This window comes from Lissotriton vulgaris, chromosome 3_1 (assembly GCF_964263255.1).
Source record: "Lissotriton vulgaris chromosome 3_1, aLisVul1.2, whole genome shotgun sequence".
In the NCBI taxonomy this organism is placed as follows: domain Eukaryota; kingdom Metazoa; phylum Chordata; class Amphibia; order Caudata; family Salamandridae; genus Lissotriton; species Lissotriton vulgaris.
In genome coordinates this window covers 2,056,914,434-2,056,941,094 of record NC_141689.1, presented here as the reverse complement: position 1 = coordinate 2,056,941,094, position 26,661 = coordinate 2,056,914,434, and the positions used below count along the sequence as shown (strand labels likewise).

At 45.0% G+C, this 26,661-nt stretch overlaps 1 protein-coding gene across 2 annotated transcripts in view; it reads left to right on the top strand.

Moving 5' to 3' along the window:
• The window catches only part of SLC7A2 (solute carrier family 7 member 2), a 511,922-nt gene that overhangs the window by 329,227 nt on the left and 156,034 nt on the right, over nucleotides 1-26,661 (top strand). For both annotated transcript variants that reach the window (XM_086962584.1, XM_086962583.1), the window contains exon 2: nucleotides 15,685-16,075. In XM_086962584.1, coding sequence (XP_086818710.1) covers nucleotides 15,700-16,075 — 376 coding nt within the window. In that variant the 5' untranslated portion in view covers nucleotides 15,685-15,699. The remainder of the gene's footprint in view (nucleotides 1-15,684; nucleotides 16,076-26,661) is intronic.

The window sequence follows — 26,661 nt, the reverse complement described above, 5'->3', positions numbered from 1 at the left end:
GGAGCTGCACTGCTCGCTGCCTTACTGCCCGTGCCACGGCCCCACACTGGGCCTGATCTGACCCGTGCTACTATGGAGAAGGAGACCAGGATACACGGGGGGCACGGAACTGGTTTGCACCTTGACGCTTTGCTGGCCTCTCTAGTTGCCCTTCATGACACCTTGGTGCAGGGCGCCCTATTACTGGGGAGCAAGCTGGATAACGTGATCCTCGCGGTGGAGCGAATGAGATCGGCTGACCCGTTCGTGCACAGTGAGTCGCCGTCTTCGGCGCCCGGATGCTTCAAGATGGCGCCTACTATCGTAGCTGGAGGGTCGGAAACACGGTGTCTTGGGACTTTCCATACGTGTACTATTAGATGCACTGGACGTTCTGGACATGCTAGCCTGGACCTGGCTGCAATATCCTTTTCCAACGACCTGTTGCTTGATATCCTGGTGCTGTTCCTGCTGTATTTGGACATTGGATTGGGGCTCTCCTGTGTTGCTTCGTTGCATGGAGTGTGGAAGGTCTGTCTCACTGCCAGGTCTCGCCCGTCGCACTTGCTAGAGATTGGTACTGTCGCTGGTTCTGGTACTTTAAGCAAGACTGGACAAGGATAATTGTCTCCCCTCTGGGTCATCGTCCTTTGTGCTGGGACTGTGAGGGCTGCGTGATACGTTGTCCTCTTTGATGCTGCGCCTAGTTGACTCTGTCCCTTGATATGTTACTTTGATCTGATTCTTGCTGCTCTAGTTCACATTCTGTGCTCATATAATACCATGTATGGGAGGGGCCGAGGGACTGCTATAGGTTGGCTTTCATTTCTGCTTGTGACTTTGGCTGCAAGGGGTATTGCTTTCACGACGTTGTTGCTACAGTGGGTATGAATGCTTTGGGGAGCAAACTTTACCGTTTTGTGATTAATCCTGTTTCCGGCGTGTTACTGTCTACGCTCCACTCGTAGTCTTCCCAACTGTGTATACCTTGCTCAATGTTGACCCCTTGTACCGATATGTTTTAATTGCCGGCGAGGGGGCACCGGGTGCCCGGGAGCGGGTCTGCTCCTCTCCTCCTCCACTCCTTATAGTTTCCCTACTGTGAGCTGTTCCGGGGCGACAGGCACGATGTTAGTGGGTTAGGCCGTAGCCATTACAGGGGTGCAGGGTGGCGGGTGTGGGGGGGTTTGTTGTTTTAGTTTGTTTTGTTCTATGGTCCCTATCGCTCTTTTCCGGCTTTGGGAGGGTCTTCCTCTTTAGTGGGGCTGGCTGTCACTGGGTCTCGCACCTTTTTTTTCTCTATTTCCGGCATTTCAACACGCCTTTGTTCCCTGTTTCTGGGGGTGGGCTTTCGGGGATCGGACTTGGTAAAGTAGCTTTTTGTATTGTTGCTATTGTCTAGTCTTTTCGCTGCGGCTGCTTTGACTGTATAGTTGCTGCACCTATAGCCTATCTCCGATTGTAACTGGGGTACGTCCCCCCTGTTTCTTCTTTGTCCTTTATGTAAGGTGTGCAGTCCTTGTTGTTGCAGCCCCCTCTCTTCTTCTAAACTTAAAAACGAAAACCTCATATCCTATATCGCGCACCCCGCAGTCCTTACAGTGTACTTCGAAATATCCTGTTTGTATATTGACCTATTGCCCACGATTCTCCTGTTTTTAATGACTGTCTTTGCGGCCGGCCATGATGGTTGTGGGCTTGCGCATATATCTCCTTGATTTTCCAATAAAGGTTTTCAAAAAAAAAAAAAAAAGGTGGTTTTCAGCCTATACATGGGAACAAGGTAGTGTTAGTACAAATGCCTTTACAGATCAAAGTGGCGTAGCTTTGATTAACCTTCTTGACCTCTCCTTAGCCTTTGACACAGTGTCTCATGCTAAACTGAGTTCCTGCTTGCATGATGTGGTGTCATATCAAAGGCACTGAATTCTCGGCATGAAGAGATGCTATTGCTTCCTCCATGTCAATCCTCCAGTAGACCAATTATACCTACTGTGCAGTATGCCTCCTTTTGCCCTTTTGTTCTGATTCAGCTTTTAAGAAAGGGCTGTGATGTATTTGTTGCTCAAGCCAATGTGTATATCTGCAATGACATCATGGATGAACCAGAGTCCTTATGCCTGTATTCATACTGACTTGTATTGAACTGTTTCTAATATCTGTTTGGAACAAATATCTAACATGTTTTTGATGTGTTTAATTTTGCACTAGAGGTTTTATTTCTATTTTTCATGTATGCCAACATGCTTGCTCTTTCAAATGAAAGAGCCACCCACTAAGGCTTTTAGTAGTTTATGGGAAAGTTGATGGGTTGATCATGCATTCTATGGGATAAAGTACCCACCGGCATACATTATAAGGATATTGCTAGTTACCTCGTAGTTCCATAACCTTATAAAGGAACTCAGTCTTCGGCTTCATTTCTCTATATGGTTATGATACTCTTACATGATTTGCAATATGCTTATAATGTACAGAAGTGGGTACTTTATCCCTTCTATGATATTTTGTGCGTGTGTTTATTGTGACTGACATTTGTTTAAGGGTGTTATGTGAATATCAAAGTATGAGATCACTCCTGACTTTTGAAAGGAAACAGAGTACCATTGACCTTCATTGTAACTATTAGGCTCACTCCCTTGAGTCACTTTAGGTTACCTGGATTTTTTTGTTGTGGAGCGGATAACGCTTTAGACGTGGTTGTATGAATGTTGGGATTTAGGATTTACGGCGCTCAGTCCTCTCTCTGTGCACATGTTCAAAGGTACACCCCTCCCCTTTCCCTCCCATGTGATCGCTTTTAAGGCCGTGGGACCGGTCTTTCAGTGCTTGGTTTTGTTTCCGGTCAGTTGTCTAATGGGGATCCTAGTACCTGATCGTGTGGCTGAGTTCGTGTTCATTGCTATTCCTGACTATTCGGGTGTTTGTCAGAGTGAGGCTTCACTCTGACCTGGAAGGACGTGTTTGGGATTTCCGGACGGAGATCTGGTGATTGGAATCAAGTGCGCGGCTGCGCACGAGTATTGCATCCTAGCCGGTGCTATCCTTTTCGGGAGCTTTTTGACTTACAGGCGTTTTTGTGAGAGACTTTTGGATTCAGGAAACGAACCAGCTGAACGCTGACGTTTTATTTTTTGTTTTTGCACTACGTGGCCACGGGTTTTTTCTAGCTGTCGGGAAGTGGGGATTTTGTTTTACACTCCTTGAATTCAGAACGGGGTTTTTTCAGTCCAAGGACTTTTTCCCCGAAAAAGAAAGGTGAAGCACTCTGTAAAGAAAACAAACCCGGATGGGCGTTTCTTCTTGAAGACTTCCGCATTGCATAAGAAGAACGGGGTCTCCTATGCGGTCCTGTTAAAGCTTTTATTGGGGTGCGAGGTTCCGTGTATACTCTCGAGGTTAAAGAGAGCTGTCAGGAGAATCCCTGGGTCTACAAGCCTGCTTCACCTCCCCTTTCCCTGGGGTTGTTATTTTTTACCCTTCCCTCTCTCCTGGCCCAGGCTGTAGAGTGCATTGGTTTTCCTTCGTGGCCTGCAGTCTGTGCGGGGGTAGAGAGAGGGGATTATCGTCGCTCCTGCAGCGCGGTTTCGAGTGGGAGACCGCTTGACAAAAAACCAAGCCCACGAATAGTTGCGCTGCCCGAGCGAGGATGGACGTAGATAAGAATGAGGACAAGGCGCAGGAAGAGAGGGTTCCCTCTATGCAGGAGTTGATGGGGGCCATCACGGCCTTACAAACACAATTGCAGGAGGTGAAACATGAGAATCAGGGATTACGTAGGGAATTGGATGTAGCTAGGTCCCGTGATCAGGGGAGTTGGGGAGCAGGAAAACCTGTTATACACCCGGCCACTTTTCAGTTCGAGAGGGGAACTAGCTCCAGCCCCGCTCCCATGACAGTGAATGTTCACACCCCTACTCCTGTCCCTTTGGCGGTTCCTGAACGTTTCTTTGGTGACTCGAATAAGTTCGCGGTGTTTATGAATCAATGCCATCTACATTTTTTATGTAAACCCGCAGCTTTCCCTAATGACTCCGCTAAAGTGGCGTTTGTGATCTCTTATTTAGCCGGGACTGCGGCTACGTGGGCCGTGCCTTTGGTGGAGAACAATGATCCTGCATTGACTAATTACGATACGTTTAAGGACATGATGCATGCTTTGTTTGCCAAACATGCGTTTATGCAGGCCAGTGACGCAGAATTAATGGCTTTACGGCAGGGCAAACAAGAACTTCTTACGTATATATCTACCTTCAATAGATTAGTGTCGGAAACCCATTGGCCTGTGGATAAACGTACCTCCATATTCTATCAAGGATTATGTGAGGAGCTAAAGGATGTGGTTTCTCAGGTGGTTAATCCTCCTTCGGATTGTACTGAGTTCATTGATTTGGTAGTGAAGTTAAATCACAGGTTGATGGAAAGGAAGGGAGAAAGACCTAGACCCTTTCTGCCTCGCCCCCTGTCTTTGCGGAGTGAGTCACGGGGAGTGGGGGGTGATTTGAAGTCGACCCCCGAACCGATGGAGATAGGTGGTATTAGAGGCCCGTTGCCCTTGGTGGAAAAGGAAAGGCGTAGATCTAACAACCTTTGTTTGTATTGTGGCCAGGCGGGCCATTATGCCCGAGATTGTCCTGTGAAGCCTTCTAAAGAACCTCCACGTAAGGCGGTGGCTTGTGTGCATCGTGACGATCGGCATGTGGACTCTGTGGTTCCTTGTACTCCGTATCAAATACCTGGCATAGTGAAGAGGGTCCCCCGACATTTTACTATCACTGTCTGTTTGGTGATTTCATACAATCATCGGGCTCCAGTATCTGCTCTGTTGGACTCCGGGGCCACGGGGAACTTTATGGATATCAAGTTGGCAGAGAGAATTGGAGTTCCCTGGGTTTACAAGGAGCAACCTGAACCTGTTAGGGCTATCGATGGGACGGAGTTGTCATCGGGTACAATCACCCGTCAGACTGAACCCCTCTGTATGGTGGGAGACAATGGTCATTCGGAGGAAATCGGATTTGATTTGATCGATGCCCCGTCCTTCGGTGTGGTTCTGGGAGTACCGTGGTTGCAGACCCATAATCCTAAAATAGACTGGATAAGAAGAACAGTGACCCTTGATTCTGCTCACTGTTTGCAAAATTGTTACAAGGTAGCAACCGATTGGGTAACTCCCTTGTCTTGCGCTGCTAGTTCCGGGGAGATGGGTGATGAGTTGAGAGTCCCTGAATCCTATTCGGTCTTTAGCGATGTATTCGATAAAGGGAAAGCTAGAGAACTGCCCCCTCACCGGTCATTTGATTGCCGGATTGATTTGATGCCAGGGGCTACGCTTCCTTGTAGTCGTGTCTATGCTTTATCGGGCCCTGAGGAACTACACTTGAAGGGGTATATAGAGGAGATGTTGGAGAAAGGGTTTATACGTCCCTCTTCCTCGCCAGTGTCATCGGCTATCTTCTTTATTCCGAAGAAGGAAGGTGGACTTCGGGCTTGTGTAGATTATAGAGCGCTCAATAAGGGTACGATTAAGAACAAGTACCCTCTTCCCTTAATACCTGTGTTGCTTGATCAACTGAAGCATGCAACGGTTTTCACCAAGTTAGATCTCCGGGGTGCGTACCATCTCATCCGCGTCCGTGAAGGCGATGAATGGAAAACTGCCTTCCGGACCAAATTCGGCCTTTACGAGTATTGCGTGATGCCCTTTGGGCTCTGTAACGCTCCGGCTGCTTTTCAGTTTTTCATTAACGAGGTATTGAGGGAATATTTGGATTTGAGCGTCATAGTCTACATTGACGATATCCTCGTGTTTTCCACCACAGTTGAGGAACACGTCGTCCATGTAGGGCAGGTCCTGCAGCGCCTAAAGGAACATCAGCTGTATGTTAGATTGGAAAAGTGTAGCTTTCACACACCTAGGGTGGAGTTCTTGGGATTTGTGATTTCCGAAAAGGGGATCATGATGGATCCCAAGAAAATAGAAGCTATCACTTCTTGGCCAGCGCCGACGTGTGTGAGAGATATCCAAGTTTTACTTGGATTCGCTAATTTCTATCGGCGGTTTATTTCGCACTTTTCCGAGATTATAGCTCCCATGACAGTATTGCTACGGAAAGGGGTGCCCTTTGTGTGGTCAGACCATGCTCAAGCCTCTGTGAATCTGTTAATTGAGAGGTTCACTACGGCACCTGTTTTGGTTCATCCTGACCCTTCATTGCCTTTCTTTGTGGAGGCTGATGCTTCCTTGTGTGCTGTAGGGGGGGTGTTGTCTCAGAGGAATGCGGAGAACGGAGAGATGCATCCGATCGCCTTTTTTTCCAAGACCTTGCTGCCCGCCGAGAGGAATTACACCGTGGCGGAGCGTGAATTGCTGGCCATTAAGTTGTCCTTTGAGGAGTGGCGCCATTATTTATGGGGCGCTCGGCATCCGATCACCATCTTCACTGACCATAAAAACTTAGAATTCTTCAGGTCAGCGCGCGCCTTAACCCCTAGGCAGATGAGGTGGGTCTCATTTTTTAATGAGTACGACTTTATCATTACTTACAGGCCTGCTGCGCAGCAGGTGAAGTCAGATGCATTGTCCCGTATCCATGTGAAACATCTAGGCCTGCCCAGTGAGAACGTGAAGTGTACCTTTATAGCCCCTGAGAGAATAGTAGGTAGCGTTTCCATTGATGACTTTAATGACTTGGTCCGAGCAGAACTGGCAAAGATTGATCTTACCCCTTGGATGTCTCAACCCTTGATGTCCTTAAGAACTGGGTTGCTGTATCATGAGGACAAACTGTTTATTCCCCCTAAACTCAGGGACATGGTATTGGAATGGTGTCATTCTTCTTCCCTGGTTGGGCATCCTGGTTCCACCAAGACCATGGAATTCTGTTTGAGGTGGTTCTGGTGGAATTCCGTGGCAAGTGACGTGCAGTCGTACGTAAAGGCCTGTCCTGTGTGTGCCGTGAATAAACCAACACATGATAAACCCTCTGGATTGCTGCATCCTCTCCCTGTCCCTCGGGCTCCCTGGCAAACCATAAGTATGGATTTTGTGACAGATCTGCCTCTGGAGTCTGGGTTTACCACCATCCTCGTTGTAGTGGATTCCTTCACTAAAATGGCACATTTTATTCCCTTGGCCAAGTTGCCTACGGCAGGAGAATTGGCCACGATCTTTTTGTCTTCCGTGGTACGCCTGCATGGCTTGCCCCTGGCCATTGTTTCCGATAGGGGGGCTCAGTTTGTCTCTCATTTTTGGAGGGAATTGTGTGCGGCCTTAAAGATGAAGGTATGTCTGTCCTCCGCATATCATCCTCAGTCGGATGGACAGACGGAACGCACCAATCAGACCATGGAGCAGTATTTGAGGTGTCTGGGTACATCTTTAGCTTGTAGTTGGGTGGTGGCTCTCCCGCTGGCTGAATTCGCCTATAACAACAGTGTGCATTCAGCGGTGGGAATGACCCCTTTCTTTTGTTCCATGGGGTTTCATCCACGAGCGATTCCCTTTCAGCCCTCGGGCCAGGTACCGGCGGTAACTGCCTTAGGACTGTCTTTGGTTCAGATTTGGAATACGACATTGGAACATCTAGAAAAGGCAAAGGTTGACATGAAGAAGCAGGCAGATAAACACAGGGTCCCGGCGCCTTCCTATCGGGTGGGAGATAAGGTGTGGCTTTCCACCAAGAACCTGAGATTAGGGGGGTCACGTAAATTGCAGCCGAGGTTTGTGGGTCCATTTCCTATACTCAAGATAATCAATCCAGTAGCAATGAAGTTGGGGTTACCTGATGAGTATGGGATCCATCCTGTTTTTCACACCTCCCTTCTGAAACCCTATGTAGTTACCTCTCAGGTTTTGCCCCCTCCTCCCCCTGTGTTGATAGGTGAGGAAGAGGAGTTTGAGGTCAGTGCAATCTTGGATTCCAGGAGGAGGAATGGGAAGCTGATGTATCTGATAGACTGGAAGGGATATCCCCCGGAGGATCGAACATGGGAGGCTGCTAGTGGGGTGCATGCTCCTAGATTGGTAAGACTTTTCCATCTACGTAACCCTTCCAAGCCCCGTCCGGTAGGGAGGCCTTTGCGGGGAGGTACTGTTGGGATTTAGGATTTACGGCGCTCAGTCCTCTCTCTGTGCACATGTTCAAAGGTACACCCCTCCCCTTTCCCTCCCATGTGATCGCTTTTAAGGCCGTGGGACCGGTCTTTCAGTGCTTGGTTTTGTTTCCGGTCAGTTGTCTAATGGGGATCCTAGTACCTGATCGTGTGGCTGAGTTCGTGTTCATTGCTATTCCTGACTATTCGGGTGTTTGTCAGAGTGAGGCTTCACTCTGACCTGGAAGGACGTGTTTGGGATTTCCGGACGGAGATCTGGTGATTGGAATCAAGTGCGCGGCTGCGCACGAGTATTGCATCCTAGCCGGTGCTATCCTTTTCGGGAGCTTTTTGACTTACAGGCGTTTTTGTGAGAGACTTTTGGATTCAGGAAACGAACCAGCTGAACGCTGACGTTTTATTTTTTGTTTTTGCACTACGTGGCCACGGGTTTTTTCTAGCTGTCGGGAAGTGGGGATTTTGTTTTACACTCCTTGAATTCAGAACGGGGTTTTTTCAGTCCAAGGACTTTTTCCCCGAAAAAGAAAGGTGAAGCACTCTGTAAAGAAAACAAACCCGGATGGGCGTTTCTTCTTGAAGACTTCCGCATTGCATAAGAAGAACGGGGTCTCCTATGCGGTCCTGTTAAAGCTTTTATTGGGGTGCGAGGTTCCGTGTATACTCTCGAGGTTAAAGAGAGCTGTCAGGAGAATCCCTGGGTCTACAAGCCTGCTTCACCTCCCCTTTCCCTGGGGTTGTTATTTTTTACCCTTCCCTCTCTCCTGGCCCAGGCTGTAGAGTGCATTGGTTTTCCTTCGTGGCCTGCAGTCTGTGCGGGGGTAGAGAGAGGGGATTATCGTCGCTCCTGCAGCGCGGTTTCGAGTGGGAGACCGCTTGACAATGAATTAACAATACATACGTTTACAACACATGCCTTTAGTGTGCATTCATTACCATGCATTGCCTTTGAAACGCAAAACTTTATCACGCATGACTTTACAATGCAAGGCATGTGTGTGTGTGTATATATATATATATATATACACATATTCATATATAGATAGATAGATATAGATATTGTTAGATCTGGAGGTCTCTAGTTGGCAATGGTATTCACCTTTGTCCAAATAGGGAACCTTACTTCTAAGTCAGGATAAGGGGATTACACTCCTTAAGACCCCCTGCTCCCCCCCATGGTAGCTTGGCATGAGCAGACAGGCTTATCTCAGAGGCAGTGTGTTAAACATTTGTGAATATACACAGTAATACAGTGAAAACACTGCAGATGGACGCAACACAGGTTTTATAAAAATAAGTATTTCTTTATATAGACTTAAACACAAGACCACAAACGACAAAAATCCACAATACTACACTTAAGGTTGCTTAAAAGAAGATCAAAGTTACTTAGTTCAAGTTGATGATAGATTCTACAAAGTTCTCAACAAAATACCTGGATGCGTAACGCAAAGTAAACAAAAGGCTCGCAAAAGGGGAAATGCGTTGGTTCTATGATCCGGGGGAGATGATGCGTTATGCCTCAATGCTTGTGCAGAGTAGGGGATGCGTCGTAATCCTTACCGGTGCGGAGGTGATGTGTAGATTCTCGGCCTGCGGGCCCGTTGCGGTGCGCAAGATGGCACCTTGATGCGATGCGATGATCCGGTTGCGATGCAAGAAGATGGCGCCCTTGATGCGATGACGATGCGTAGACGCCCTGGCAGCCTTGCAACGACTCCGAACTTTGGAGCCGCGACAGGCCCTGCGACACGCTTCTCCGGTGATGCAATGGCAACTCTCACGATGGCTTCACGCTTCTCCGGTGATGCAACAGCAAGCAGCTTTGATAAACACACGCTTCCGGGGAGATGCGGCAAAGGTTCACTTCTCCAGCGATGCGGCAATTTCAGCTGCGGCATCGACACGCTTCTTCTCGATGCGTTGCGCTTCCAGCTCCCAGCTCCCAGTGACACGCAAATGTCTGGAGTTGAGAATTCCCAGCAAGGAAATTCAGAGGGGAGCTGGAGATGAAGTCTTTTGTCCCTGAGACTTCAGCAGGAAGCAAGCACAGTTCAAGCCCTTGGAGAATATTCTGAAGATGATGAAAGTCCTTAGAAAGTTCCTTCTCCTTTCCTTGGCAATGAAGCAACCACTGCAGGTCAACCCAGCAAACAGCACACTGGCGGAGGGGCAGTTAAACTCCTGCAGTTTCCTTGGTTCTTCTCCTTTGCAAAAGGTTTCTTGTTCCAGAAGTGATCTAATTTCTTGCGATCAGGGTCCCAATATTTATACCCCAAAATCGTTTGTTCTCTGAAGGCAGAGAGGCCTCTGCAGAGTCCAAACCAGTTCCTGAGCACTTTGTTTACATTACTCCTTCCTTCCATTCACTGTGCAAGGCAGAGACATCAGACGCCCCACAGGAGGTGGAGCCAGTACATGGGAAGGAAGATACAGCTCTGTAGCACTTTGTTGACAAGATTCCTTCTCTCCTTTCACAGTGCAGGACAGAGACATCAGACAAGCCACAGGAGGTGGAGCCAGCATTGTAGAGGGAAGGCCCAGCCCTATTCAGGTCCCAGGTGCAACTCCTCCCTCCCATCTAGATGCAGATCTCTCTATTCACCACCGGGCTGCCCCAGCCTGGCTCCTGGAATCCCCTGCCCTGTCACTCGCATACCCGGAAAAGGAATACACAACCTAGCAGAGGCAGGCCTGGACAGTTAGGCAAGAAAATACCTACTTTCTAAAAGTGGTATTTTCAAACACAGAATATTAAAACCAACTTTACTAAAACATGTATTTTATTATTCTAAGTTCAGGCATACTAAATTCGAATTCCTACCATGTTCCCTGAATCAGTTAGGATTATAAGAATGTAATAATCTAACTGCCCATTCTAGCCTATGGAGAACAGGTAGCCCTGAATAGTGGAAAACGAAAATGGCTGTAATTCACTATTAGGACATGCTACACACACCACATCATTTTCTACCTTATACTTACAATGCACCCTGCCCTTGGGACTACCATAGGGGTGTCTAATATGAAGCAAAGGGAAGGTGTAGGGACTGGCAAGTGGGTGCACTTGCCAAGTTGACATGGCAGTGCTAGACTGCACACAGGCCTTGCAATGGCAGGCTTGAGAGACACTTTACAAGCTGCTTCAGTGGGTGGCACAACCAGTGCAGCAAGCCTACCAGCAGCATCTGATTTACAAGCCCTGGGTACACATGGTGCACTGTACAAGGGGCTGACAGGTAAATCAAATGACCCAATCATGGAATCACCAATTAGTACATTAATTTAACATAGGGAGCACTTGCACTGTGGCACTGAATAGCAGTGGCACAGTGCCCAAAGCATAAAACCAGCAAAAACATATCAAAACAGAGGAGGCAATCAGTCAAAATGGAAGGGAGACTCACGACAATGATGCTAGGTCTATATATATATGCACTTTGAATTAAATAAAAATGATTTCTGGCATCAGCAAAAGTTTGAGTTTGTGATCCTGTATGTGCACGGTGGTACTAAGGAGAAAATGGAGTGGATATATATATATATATATATATACATATGCATATATATGAAAAAAACATAAGTTTCAGGCACTTTACAGTTAGAGATTAGCATTTAAAAAACCTTAGAAATTCACTGAAAAAAATTACAAAAACTATTTTTAGGATATTAAAGTTACAAAATATCACAATTATTTTTCTAAATTACTGGAAGAAAACATAGGTTTAATGAACATTATAATTCAAAATTAGCATTTATAAAACCTTTGAAATTCACTGAAAAAACCATAGGTTTCAGGTCAGTTACTTATAGTTAAAAATTAGCATTTAAAAAATCTTTGAAATTCATTGAAAAAAGCATAGGTTTCAGGGACGTTATAGTTAGTTGGACATTTCTCTCGTACAAAACCATAGAAATTGCCCCATTATAGTTAGTTCAGCTAACTATAACTCGCGCACCCGCAATACACTTGAAATTTTTCTCAATTGAATTTCTAGAAAAGGAATAATGACATCATATATGAATATGCCTACAAAGGGGGGGGATGTTGGTGGTTAGCATAGATCACCACTCACCATAAGTACGATGTAGAAATCGCTGCCACCAAAGGCCTTCTTTTGCTGTGGCAGCAATTTCTACATCGTACTTATGGTGAGTGGTGATCTATGCTAACCCCCAACATCCTCCCCCCCTTTGTAGGCATATTCATACATGATGTCATTTTCCCTTTTCTAGAAATTAAATTGAGAACAATTTCTTTTGTATCGGTGGCTCCCCCGGACAGCCAGTATATCTGGTACGAACTTTTCAAAGGTAAAGATTAATTGACTCAGAATGAATTGGCATATGCAATTTAGATACACAAGCAAATTAGGTTGTATTTTTTAGAACAATTTTTTAAAATACTTTACAGTTCCTTAAATCAATGGTATACACGCCAAACAGACCGATTTACCCAGACAGAGATTCGGAAGTAGCGTAACGACTCCAGTACACGACTGAGTCTGATATATTTTGATTTTAACATTGAGGTACGTATTAGGTCAGAAACAGGACTAATACATTAGAAGGGATATTGCTTTATGCAGACCAAGGAACCTTCCTTGAGTCAGACATAAGTATAGAGAGAGAGAGGCATTCGAAGGTACTGAACATAATGTAGGTTGATTGTTAATTGATGTAAAAGGATTTTAGATATAGTGTTAAGTCCTGGTAAAGAAACATGTTGTTTTAAATAATGTTAATTAAAATGTGTCAACAAAAAAATGAAGCTCTGTGACCAATTAAAATTTGGTAATTTTGTGTTTTTTCTAAACCTAGAATCTGTCCTGAAGAAGGTGTTTGTATTCACAAAAAAACGAAACGCCGCGTCAACACTTGTTTGTTCCTGATTCTTGTTTTTAAATTTTTTTAAATAATTTTGTATTTGTGCAATTGTGTATTATGCTATTGATTATTGTTGGGAGCTCCATTGAAAACAATGGAGTGCTCTGGGCTTATAATGGCTGGTATAAGCCTGGAGCTCCAAAATTCCAATGTTTCTTTGTTCACAGCTATGGCTGTGAACAAAGGCTTTAGGGAGCCTGAGGGGATTCCAATCCCCTCACGCTTCCAAAAGGCTTTGTTTTTTTGTTAGAACATTCTGTCCTCTAGTGACAGAATGTTCTAATAGCCTTATAGACCTTGGTAGATGGGCTATACCGCTATTAAAGTTCCTCTCCCTTGTTAATGGCCCTTGCCTTCGGCTCGGGGCCTTTAAGGCTGGAGATGGCCTTTAATAGCCGGTATAGCCCTCTACGGCGGGCTATAAGGCTATATTAAATTTTGTGATTTGTACATATATATGTTGATAACATGTTTTTAAACACATTATAAATTCCAATACTGCCTCTAAACAGATGTACGTAATAAATATTTACGAATTTTATCTGGCTGAGGACAGTCTGTTGGTCCACTTTGGAGCTAGTATATTGGTCCTATGCATATGTTCTGTTTCATAACTATATTTAGTTCTACCTTGCCTCTCTCAGAATTAGTACATCAATATTGGTTTGTTTTTGTGTGATGATCTGATTCGCACTGTTTTGTATTAATAACTGCTTTAGTTGATAAGATAGCTCATTTGCTTGATTACGGGATATCCCTTGTTTTTCTACTTATCTCCCCTGGTCCCACAAACTAAGAGAGGGGGCCTCCTTACCTTTTTTGATATTTACTCGACAAAAGTTATTAGCACAACTAAAAACACATTTCGTATGGAAACTAGGTCCTAGCTGGCGACCAGCAGTAGGTAATAAGGTGAAACACACACACATATATATATATATATATATGTATATATATGGTCCAGTTGAAGGTATCTGTTGAAACGCGTCAACCGTCCATTTTGCTTTGCACATGGTGTTAGAGGAAAAAATAAAAAATACCTTAAAGAAAATTGCCGTGCTGTGGACTCTCTCTGTGCTGTGGATAACTGTGGGGGACCCTGCCGAGCTGCTTTAAAAAGACCTTTTACACCCTATATATACCATTATTCACCCCTAAACCCTAAAAACATGCTTACCATCTAATAACCTTACCCACCCCTATACTCTAACCACGCCCTTACCACCCAGTGCCCTTACCCACCCCTTAACCCTTAAAAACACCTTTACCACACAATACCCCTACTCATTCCTAAACCTTAAAAACACTCTTACTAACCAATACACCTACCAATCCTTAACCCCTAAATATACTTATATAGATATTTATATACACACACTTAGCTTATGTATATTCACCGTTCAATGTTAAGGCTTGCTTTACAAAGGCATGTTCATGGTAAGGGCTTCCATTGTAAAGGAAATGTATGATACAAGCATTGTGTGGTAATGGGTGCTGGTAAAGGCATTGCGTTGTTGTAATGCCCTTGCTGTAAAGGCTGTTTCTCCTGGACAGCGATTCGCTGTCTCTCTGTCACATATTGTTACTTTGATTGCCAGGAATGTTTTATAGATTTCGCAAATAATCCAGTTTCTTGCCTGATCCTTTTTATACAAAATGCATGCAATTCACTTGTTCATTATTGTTGAAGAACTTATGATGTCGTTTTTGAAAGAACATTGGGGTAAGTGTAATTTTAACATGATTTGCTGTTATTTTGGAGGATTGACTCAGTCAAAAATGTGATCTGTTCTGTATGTTTAAAGTGTTTCAATACAATTGTATGCCAATGTATATGTTGGAGGAAGGGGTATTCCATTGAAATGGCGACAGAGTAGCCTTTCCACCAACATAACAGTCTGCCTGCCTGATTGAAATGCAGGCGGACCTTATGTGTAACAACGATAAAGACTACTGCATCTCTACTGTGTTTGCACTCCTCCGTTGGCCCAACGAAGTAAGGGCTGTCAGATGTGGACCTCTATGCATGCCTACCTAATTTAGTTGGGCAGATATACAGGTCAGTTTTCACTATCTGTCACCGTCAGGAAAATCCTGGTGGTAAGGGGCAGTGAAAACTGCAAAAAGCTACCCTCGCTAGGGGATATAACACCTATGGCGAGGGGGAATTTTTTTTTATATTCAAAAACAAAATCCCACTTCTCTGTCTGACTACGTTACAATACATTGACAGGAACCACCTTGACGGTGGCAACCGTCAATGCTTAAAATATCCGTAACTGATATTTTAAAAGTTGGTTGTCAAGACCTCCACCACAGGGACAGAATAATTTACTGCATCACCATGGCAGAAGACGGCCTGACCGCCAAGTTTTAAATCGGGCCCTAACACCAAACAATGAACAACATTAATGTTGATTGTCGCACACACCACCCCGGGGTGGTGTGGAGTGCAAAAAACGATGGATTTGGGCCCAGATCTTTGGACTGGGGTGAATGTTGACATTGATCCACATTCGGTCCATCACCTGTTTTGTTTGCACACACCACCCCCCCAGACACACATGCACATACATGCATAGTTTGACCACTCTCACGCAACCACATTTAATAAATACTTTTACTCACAATATTGAGATTGATTATTATGTTTATGTTTGTGTAGTATATTATATGTGTATTCTAAATATGTGTATTTATTTTCAGATTACTGAGTACACCATGATTCCCTGTGGGCCAGCATTAACATTTGTCAGATGTTTATTACGACGAAAAATTGTAAATCTGGACAGTCTTGAGGATTCAAAATTATGCCGCTGTTTGTCAACTGTGGACCTCATCGCCCTGGGAGTGGGCAGCACTCTTGGTGCTGGTGTCTATGTGCTGGCTGGTGAAGTGGCAAAAGCGAATTCTGGACCCAGTATTGTTGTATCGTTTCTCATTGCAGCTCTAGCCTCAGTGATGGCGGGTCTCTGCTATGCTGAATTTGGTGCTCGGGTGCCCAAGACAGGTTCTGCGTATTTATATACATACGTAACTGTTGGTGAGCTCTGGGCTTTTATAACTGGCTGGAACCTCATCCTTTCATATGTCATTGGTAAGTTTAACACAGCTATTTATATTTTAAATTATGGTAATTTTTTTATTTCAGCAGTAGTTGGAGCAATGTCATGTTATTTTGTAATTGTGATTTGCCTAATTCTATAACACAATAATTATTCAATTTTTTTTTAAGAACTGGGATGGAGACTAACGGGTAGATTAAGAGTCTGTTGATTGGCAAGATGGCCTGCCAGATCAATGGAGGTCAACAGAGGAAAAGGTTTTTGCTCCCCTACCCACCAAATGTGTAGATTAACCACCAGAGACATTGTGCCTTTAAATACATTGCTGCCACTGCAGTTCTGCTGATAGCACTGAAGCTTCCTTGAGTCGATGCCACGTTTAATGTTTTTTTTGGACCTTAACAGCAGACTTCCAAAGTTGATGTTTGTTAATGAAAAACAAAGAAATAGATCCCCGACACTCAGGAAATTTTCTTCCAGAGCGTGGGGGTCATTTTTCATGTTTACTTTTTGGAACCACAAGGACGTCCCTGGTGGTCCCAAACACTTCAGTAGTACATCAGAATAACTGCTCTAAATAGGACGAATATTCTGATGTACATGGGCTGATGTCCATTTGGGGGATGGGCTATTGGGCCAAAGTTAAGGCTCTGTCATCGGAAAAGTGGTACTTTTGTGGAGTGGTGTGGCTCTCTGGTTAGAGGCGGCAGACCCGTAAGCAGAGAACGGCCCGGGACCAGGGTTCAATTCCCGACGCGGCAGGGTCGTGGACCAGGGTCAAACGGACTCGATAAATCTCGCCTCGGTGCCTACTCTAACCAGGGAACACACTCGGCAACTCTGGGCATTAAGCTTGCCTCATCTCTACAACGGCCCCCCACAGACGCCGGAGATGCCTGGTTTCACCTTGGAGATACCCAGAAAGGGACCATCTCACAGGGAAAACCAGGACGGGTTCCATAGCGGTCTTCTGCGCCAGGATACTCCTTGGAGTCACAGTGCGCTTTACAAGTACACCCACATTTACATTTATATTTTACTTTCCCAAGCTTTAGACAGAGCAGAGGAACAGCCAGTTTAGCAGGCAAGTCATCCACTATTTTTGTGAGGATTTACCGCATTGTCAAACTCTAAATAACCCCCTGAGGGATTTTTGCATATATGTTTTTCAAAAAGTGAGGCATAAAACCTTTAAAATAGTAACTTTAAGAAGTCTATCAAATGTAAATCCATGCAATGGGCATCAATCACAGCTTTCCTTAAATTTTAGTAATTTTGGTTGGCTTTGCCAAATCCACTCAATATGAGCTCAAACTTTCAAGGCTAAAGGGAATGCCTTTTTTCCAAATATAATATAATTGTGAAGAGGTGTACAGTTTGCATCAGCTTCACCCCTTAAAATGAGATTTCTCTATGGAAATTTTGACTTTTCTATTGGCACCACTAACAGCAAAGGAGACATTTTGAAAAGCCAGCACATTAGCTTGATCACCATGATCATACACTAGATTTATAAATTACTGGAGGTAAAATAAGAACTTGATTCCATTTTTGTTCGTAAAGTTTTTACAAAATCGTCACTTACAATTATATTTTCTTTACATACCTGTATTCCATTTAGTTTCAATTAAAATGTATCATGTAAAACTCAAGATGCTACGAAGGGTGTTTTCCTTTGAAAAGCCTTAAGTATTTGAATTTCTGTAGTTACATTAAATAATATAATAAATGTTTCCTTTTAACAGCTACGAGGGAGCTAAGAGAAAAGGAAAAGCATTATATACATCATTTGCATTGCATAGCATGACATTTGTGGAAGCTTTTAGGGAAGATGATGAATGTACAATGTTATTAGAATATAATAGTACAATATTCAATAGCAGTGCTGGTTTGACACCAAGATGTTTGAATTTGACTCTAGATATCTCATAATTGTATGCCATGCAAAAATTAATTTTACCAGAATATGTAGTTCAGCAGACAAGTGGTTTTCATCCTGGAATAACTGTTTTAATCAAATCGATACTGGAATATCAATACAAATATTTACAGAGTTGAACTATGTATAACCCGGTTACAGATACTGTTTAGAAGGTAGTCCAAGCCATAGCTAGGTGTGTTACCTAAAAAATGAACAAGTAGTTAATAATTCTTTTTTTTTTTTTTTTTTTTTGGTGAACCTTTATTTGTAGCACATGTGATTACAGGTATGGGCCTACAACCATCACGGCCGGCCGCTAGACAAAACCAAAACATTGCAAGCAATATGCATAGTTGTGACAGTTCGGAGCCCAGGATAATAAAATAACAGTACATAGTTTGTAAGCGGACACAACAGCTTGAATCAGGATTTAAAAGGTTCATTTTCAAATAAAGAACTAAGGAGAGGTGCCGCACAGTCGCAGCCAGTCCCGCGATAGTGTGCGAATCAGGATATCAGGAACAGTAGCAATACGGGGGGGCATCAGGGGATAAAATATACATAACAGGAGAAGTGGAAGCACAACCCCATTGTGTAACAAGTCTAAACCCCGCCCCTCAACTCCAAACACACCGCAAGGAACATGGGCGACGACGACACTAAAGAGAAGAAAGACTAAAGGGCCATAGAAACAAATACTAATCTAACACCCATCGCGCAACCCCCCACCCTGCACACCCGCAGAAGGCCATGGCCTACCCCCCAGCCGCGTGCCTGTCGCCCTAATAGAACCCGAAAAATATAGAAAGATAGGGAAAAGGAAAAAAAGAAGAGAAAATAAGCGGAGGAGGGCCCTCATCGCGCCGCCCGGCCCCGCCCTTCACCCCTACACTTTGGAAATCCCGAAAAGGAAACAATACCATAAGGAAGAATAACAAATCTCGAGCACAAGAACAATGAAATATCGATCGGAGATACCCACTGCACCGTCTGTCAGCAATAAAGCAGATAGATTGTAAGCCACCTCATCCCTGACCCTGTCTGGCAGTAATTCCGCCCTAAATCCTCTCGTTAATCAATGTAAAGCACAGTCCTGAGGGTCCAAACAGTATGGATGAGCCCGGACGGGGTGAAGCCATAAAAGAGCATAGTAATCCAAATCTAGCTAAATATAGATAGCAAAGATCAGGCAACAACAACGCCGGGCCCATGAACCTCCCAAAGCTGGCAAATAATAACATCATCCAGGAGAGGAGAGTCAAACAGTCTGGCCACCGCCGCAACACAACCAGGCCAGCCCAAGGAGGAAAACAGCGCTCCACCCCCAGCCGCCAGCCGGACATGTGTCCCAAGGATACATCCATACGAGTAATCAAGACGGTCTGCGCGGGCACGGGAGCCCGGTCTTCAAGTGGCCCAAGGTGCCCCCGAGGATCCGAAACCTCCTCAATGGACACAGCAGCAAGTTCATCGGCCGACCCTTGGAATAGGACCGTGGCCGCCATAGATGGCGAAACAGCAATGGCGTCCATCCTTGCACCCAGGTCTCGGACATGGCAATCAATGGTCTCGTGCAAAACTGTTAGGGCAGCCAACACGTCCCAGGGTGTGAACTCCGTCGTGCGTTGCGGGCATCCCGCCCCCATCCTTGCAGCAGCCGCCCAACTTGGACGTGAACTGTGGAGAAGGGCGCCAGCCGCCATCTTAATCCAGTCGGCCCCGTCCCTCTTCACCATATTCAGGGACCAGGCCTTACTGTGAGGGCACCGCGGGATGCGTCCCCAGGGCAAACGAACTGTGGGGCAGGGTCCAGAAAGGAGAGCCACCAAAAGGCTAAAGTCCCGCAGGGCCCCGGGAGTCGCCCACCTATGTCGGGGGCAATCCTTGGCTATGCCCGGGCAACAAAATTTGGGGAGGGGGCAGGAGTCAAGCGCCCCCTCCGATCCTGCGCCACCACACTGCCCCTCAAGGGTCCCCGACAAGCGGATCGGGTCTTCACCGCTGGCAGCGGTCCTTCATATCATCGGCCCCCACCGGCAGGCTCCCCGCCGCCATCAACGGCCGTTGGTGCTGTAGCTGCGGCCGGAGGCCCCGCCTAATCAACGCCCCGGTCTCACCATCGCGTGGGCCGCAGAGCAGTCGGGGATAATTCCCAGGATCGGCGGCACGCAGGAGCTCCGGAAGCAAACGGTAGGTGCTCGTTTTCTTTCCTTTATCAAAGTATGCCTCCGTGGGTCAGGATATTCGGCAGGATAGATGTGTGGGGCGAAAGGGCTCGCGGAGCCGAGCGACTATGCGGCCATTTTCAATGCCTGCTTGGCTCCTCCCCCTAGTTAATAATTCTTAATGAACAGTAGGTCTCAAAGGCATGCCTAAGAAGAGCACATAAAACACTTGCTTATCCAAGGCAATATTAATCCAAAGGAGGAGGGTACATTGCCATTTGGATGAACTATTTGTCCATTAGTAGAATTGTGAAAAGTTGCATATTCAATCCTTTCAGAAAAAAATCACATTGTTTATTTTTTTTTATGATATTTGTAGAGCGCAAACAAATGCCCTAGGGCGTCTCGGCGCTATGGACGAAGCAGAGTGAGGAGATTAGGGAAAGGGGGACTATTGGTTGAACAACCAAGTCTTAATTTTTTTCCTGAAAGTGGTCAAGATAGGAGATGACCTGATGTCGCGATCAAGGGAGTTCCAGAGTTTGGCTGTTGATACAGTGAATCTGCGGTCACCCCATGATACCGTTCTTGTTCGCGGCACCGTCATGAGAGATGCATTCATAGATCGTAACGATCGTTTGGGGACATGAAATGCCAGAGGATTCAAAAGAAATCAAGGGCCCTGTTTATGTGAGGCTTTATAGGCAATGCAGAGGGCTTTGAATTTTATCCTATTTTTCACTGCTAGCCAGTGGTAACCTTTGATAGTTTGGGCGATGGGTTGGAATTTTGGGGTACCTGAGAGCATTCTGACCGCTGCATTTTGTATGGACTGTAGCTTTTTGATGACATTGTGTTGGGCGTTGACAAGAAGTCCATTACAATAGTCTACAGAAGACATCACAAAAGCGGTGACCAGGGTTTTGCCAGAATTGGGGGGAAGAAAATGGAGTATCTTTTTTATGGGTTTGAGTTTAAAGAAGGATGAGGAAATGATAGAATTAACATGGGCGGAGAAAGTAAGTTTGCCGTCAATGAGTACTCCCAGGTTTTTTACTTTAGTGACTGGGAGGGGAGGGGGGCCTAAGTCGGAGGGCCATAGGTTTCTACACGCCTAAGTCGGAGGGCCACCAGGAGTCAGGCCAGGTGGGGGTGAGCTTGCCAAATGTCATGATCTCCGTTTTGTCGGAGTTTAGTTTTAGACAGTTTGTGGTCATCCAATTGCTGATGGCTAGCATGCCATGTTGGAAATTAGCTGCAATTTTATCTCCATTATCCTTGATGGCAAGGACCAGTTGGGTGTCGTCTGCGTAGGATGTTAGGCTCATCCCCCAGTCCCTAATGACCTTGGCCAAGTCTGTTACATAGATATTAAATAGGGTAGGGCTGAGGGATGAGCCTTGAGGGACACCGCAGGGTAGCGCCATATGTGTGTATTGGAAGATTCCCAGCTGGACCATCAGGGTGCGGTGGGCCAAAAAGGATGCCATGAGATCTTTTGCTTTAGCTTGAATGCCTATAGTGTTGACACGGTCGATCAAGATGTTGTGATCGACCGTGTCAAAGGCCGCAGTAAGGTCCAACAGGATGAGCACAGCCGCCCCTCCTTGGTCAAGGGCAGTTCTTATCTCATCAATGGCTTTGATGAGGGCGGTTTCCGTGCTATGATGTTTCCGAAAACCAAACTTGGTGTCATCAAGGAGGGAATGATCTTCAATATATTGAGAGATTTGGTTATTCATCAATTTTTCTGCAATTTTAGCTGCAAATAGCAAGCTAGCTATGAGACGGTAGTTGTTGGTGTTGTCCGCGTCAAGATGTTTTTTTTTTAACAGGGGTTTGAGGAGGGTGTCTTTCCAGATTGCAGGGTAAATCCCGGTATTGAACATGGCATTGAAGATGTTAGTAAGTTGAGGTGCTATGATGTCAGAAATTGGGAGGAGAATGGCCGGTGGACAAGGGTCCTTGGCTGAGCCTGATTTGATGGCATTCATGGCATTAGCAACAAGGGTGGGATTAGTGTTGTGAAACTGCAAAAAAGTTGGGTTGGTCTTCGTAGTAGGAATGGGAGGGGAATCATTGTCAATTTTGTCGGAAAAAATGGTGTATATTGAGAGGGTAGGTGTGACAATTTAGATACAACCTGGTAGAGTTGCTTATTGGAGTTTTTGGCTTGCTCAATTTGGGAGAAGAAATAGCTGCTTTTTGCATGCAGAATTAAGGATTTGTAGCAAGTGAGTTCTTTTTTGTATATTTCCTTTTCTTCACTGGAGTAAGTCTTTCTCCAGTGCCTTTCTTTGTTTCTGCTGCCTAAGGGCTTCGTTAAACCAGGGTGCTGAGGGGGCACTCCGATTTTTAGAGGTGGATTTAGTGGGGACTAGTTTATTCATGGCTATGGTGAGCCATTTAGAGTACTCTTCGGCAGCTATATTGGGGTTGTGTGAGAGATCTGTCATCAGAGAGGGTAACAGTTCTCTGAGTTGCTGGTTGTCCAGGTTTTTCCATGATCTAAAGGTTTGTGAGGGGCAAGTGTTGTAGCCGGGGTGAGAGAGTGAGTCAGATACAATTGTGAACATTACCGCGTGGTGATCTGACCATCCTATGTAGTGTTTATATTTTTGTCGTTGGTGAATAGACCATCTAGAGTATGCCCGGCTTCGTGAGTACTACCCACAACCAGTTGAGTGAGACCGAGGGATTCTAGATCAGATAGGAGGTTTTTTGTATTGTTGTTTGCAAGATTTTCTAAAGGAAAATTGAAGTCACCTAGGATGGTGGTGGAGTTGTCAGTGGCCAGGGAGTCCATCATTTCGGTGAGGGTGGTTAGGAATTGTGTTTTGCTGCCTGGTGGTCGGTATAGGAGGACACCTTTGAAACGTTGGGAAGGACCTAAGGCTATGGAGAATTGCAGTGCCTCGCAGGTAGATAGTGGGACTGGGCTGATGGATGTTTTTAGTTGGCTTCGGTAAATAATGGCAATTCCTCCCCCTGTTTTTAACTTTCTGTCCTGCCTGAGAATGTTATAACCCTCTACGTTGGCTACCAGGAGGTCAGGTTCTAAAGAGGGGTTGGTCCAGGTTTCAGTTACAAACAGTAGGTAATGTTTGTTGGAAATGATGAATTCTGCAATTTCGTCTTTGTGTTTACTTAGGGATCGTGTGTTGATAAGTGTGGCTGGGATTATGGTGTTTATTTGTTTATTGATTGTTGTAGGAGGGGATAGAGAGCATGCTCGTACTCGTAATGGGACTCCCATTTTGTAGTGGCAACATGGGCAGGTGTTGTGATAATAAAGAGGGTCGTAGATGTTAAAACTGAAGTCTGGACATTTGGTCTGTGAGTGTAGATTAAGGAGGGCCAGGCGAGTGTATCTAAATGTGTAAGCTGATGTGGAAGGCTTAAGATCTGTGGCCCTAGGCGCGGTCCAAGCTCGGACGGGCGCAGACGGGCTTGCCTTTGGCGTGCCTTCGGTGCGCCGCCGGCGCGCCCGATGCGCACGTCCGCTGCGCTTGCACTTGCTCTCCGCCCTAAGTAGTCTGGGGCCGTCGAGAGACTGGAGCGCTGCTTGCGGCATCCGCCGGAAGTGAGGATATGGGTGTCTGCTCCCGGTGTAGCCCTCCGAAACAAACGGCACAAGCCGGGTCGGAACGGGGCCTCGGGGCACAGAATGGCAAGAGGATTCTAGAGATCTGGTTTTTACCACAACAGTACAGATTTTAAAAATAGAGTGCGAGTTGGACACATAGAGTTCCTCTGATTCCTCAGACACTTACAGAGTTAATGGGTAAGGCAGTTAAAGGTCTCTTTGGTATCTTAGATTTCATTGTTAAAAAGCTGTCCGGGGAGAGCCGAGATTTACCCTTTTTGGTGTAGAAACCTATGACTCTCTGAAGGTTTTTAAAGGTATGGCATTCAGCCAAGATGCATAGCCTTTAGGTTATGCAGCATGCCTTTAATGGATGTGGTATGATTTCTTATCTCCAGTGATGATGGGAGTTAGAGTTATGAAAGAAAAGAGATATACTTTCGTAAACCATAGTTAGCTGAGGCAAATCATTTCTTTATCCCAAATGACTAACAAACAAAGTAAAACACTCTGGGGACGATTCACAAAGGACCTCTGCACTCATGGCAGAGCCCGTGCAGTCGCGGCGGAAGTCCTGCACTCGGTGCAGGACCTCCACTATAGATAACTGTAGTATGGAAGTCCTGCCATGAGTTTAGGATCCCCGCCATTACGTTGGGATCTCTGCCATGAAGTTGGAGGCCCTTTGTGAATCGGGCCATTGTTTATCAGCACAAATTTGAAAACAATTCCTTTCCAATAATTTGATTTGGATGAATCAAGTGGGAGGAAAAAGCCACAATTAAGAAGATAATGTTTGGACTGAGTTCACATTCTAAATGCCAATCATGTGAAACACATACCAGACATACGTAATAGGTGGGTTACCTAAAAAACACTAATAATAGGTCCAGGTCCTTTGAGGTCTCTACACAACATAGCCTCATTGGTGTCATACCTCTGTCATTAGGTATTACAAGCATGAGGTAAAACTTAAAATGAAGGTACGAGTCATGATAAAAAAGGCCAGAATAATAAGGTTGGCACCTAGATCTAATCTTGGATAGGGCCACAAGGGGACCTATCTAGTGCTTCTAATCATCTTACATATCTGGCCACATCCAGAAATTGGAAGGAGTATTTGTGGTAGCTAGAAAAGTTAATTTTACTTGCAATTTCAACAAAAATTGTTGTTTGGGTGAATTTTTGTTACAATTTAAGTTTGGTTGCTGCATATGCTTGTTTGCTTAACTCTTTGTATTACTTTCTATTATGTAATACTTTTTCAGTGTTTTTTAGACTACCTATCTGTTGCTTAGGATCACTTCAAACATGTAATGTAAAGCTAGCAGGATCAAGGAGTTGGGGGTGGTGTGTATGGTCTTCTGCAGCCAAGGGCAGGACCATTGGAATAATCAGAAGAAGAAGGTTTTAGTCCTTGAATGTGGATGGTTGGTTTCAGTGTGGAGATGTTAGTTGGGTATGAATTCCTTGACTAACCTTGTTTTTGTAGTCTATCAATTACCTTTTAAAACTCTCAATCATAGATCCAGTGATCTCCAAAGTAAACTGACTTGTACCTTGATGGCCTTGCTTCTTGTTTTGTTTTAATTTGAAACTGCATCATTCAATAGTTATGAAATTGCTGGATCTAGGTTGGCAGGGACTTGTGATCATGGCCCAGTTTCCAGAGACACTCCATCCCTATACTACGGTAGCCCTTGAACATGCAGCAAAGAGTTTTGAGTTTTACTCTTTGTAGCACCTACATTTGAAATCTATGGTTTTAGGAGATCATTTTAGGGGTACCTACAAAGACACTTTTGCAGTTCTCAAAGCAGGATTGTGTCATGCCCAATGTCATTGGCGCTCAGTAGTTAACAAGAAGGGGAGAGAGCACACCCGTAAGCATGTTCTGATGAGCATTGGAGTATTTCACCAAAACAAGTTATCTGTGGATCAAATGTAAATTCTGCAAACTATCCACGTTATTTTATTTTTTTGAGTCAGAAGATGGGAATCTCCTCATTATTGAGGTAACTTAAGGGCTAGTGTATTCATGAGCTAAGAATTGTACCCCGAGGAACTACAATTTTTACCTGGTAAAGTCAGGTAGTTCTCATTCATCTAAAGTTACATGCATTACTGTATATAGTCAGCAACCGAAGACAGATGTGCATGTCCTTGGCAAACATTTGGATATGGATATTGTGTTGGGTAATCACTTCTGCCAATGTTTTAAAGCTGATAGGAGACGGTGCAGAATCATAGGGCACGGTGCTAAACACCTTCTTCCATTACAACATAGCAGTGTTGGCCCTCATCTGTTTATTCTGGTCGGAGAGGAAGGTTCTGGTCCTATTAAAGGCTAAATCTGTTATCCCCATCAAGGTTTCCAACATGCCTAGGAATATTTCATGGTCAACTGTACCATATTCTGCAGAGAGAGATCCAGTAAGGAACAATGGTTGATAAAATGTCCTCTTCTCATGCGTCTAGGAAGTATTGTCGGATGTTGACTAGGAATCAGGGAGCAGGTCAGAAGACACTACTTACCACTTAGTATGGTGAAAACACGGGAAAGTCATATTCCTTTCAGGGAAAGGCTAGTGGTCACCACGGAGTGTCTCCACTGTCTTGGCTGAGGCGTTGCATACATAGGTAAAATTCTAAGTAACTTCATTTTTACAATGAACCTCAAGTATCCGCAGGATACAATCTGTTGCATATTCCGAGGAGTAGGTGGCCATCTTTGATTATAGGGTATAACTTCCCTTGTGTTTCAGGGCGACTCTGCTAGGCAATTGGTATACAATGCAGCTGCAGTAACGGGTCTTGGACGGGAAATCCGGATCTCAGATCTCCCTTGCGAAGTCCGTCTGCTTCATAAGATTTTATACTGACGGACATTGGAAATACAGAGAAGTAATCAAGAAACTTTTATTGTTAATGCAAGCAAAAAAATCC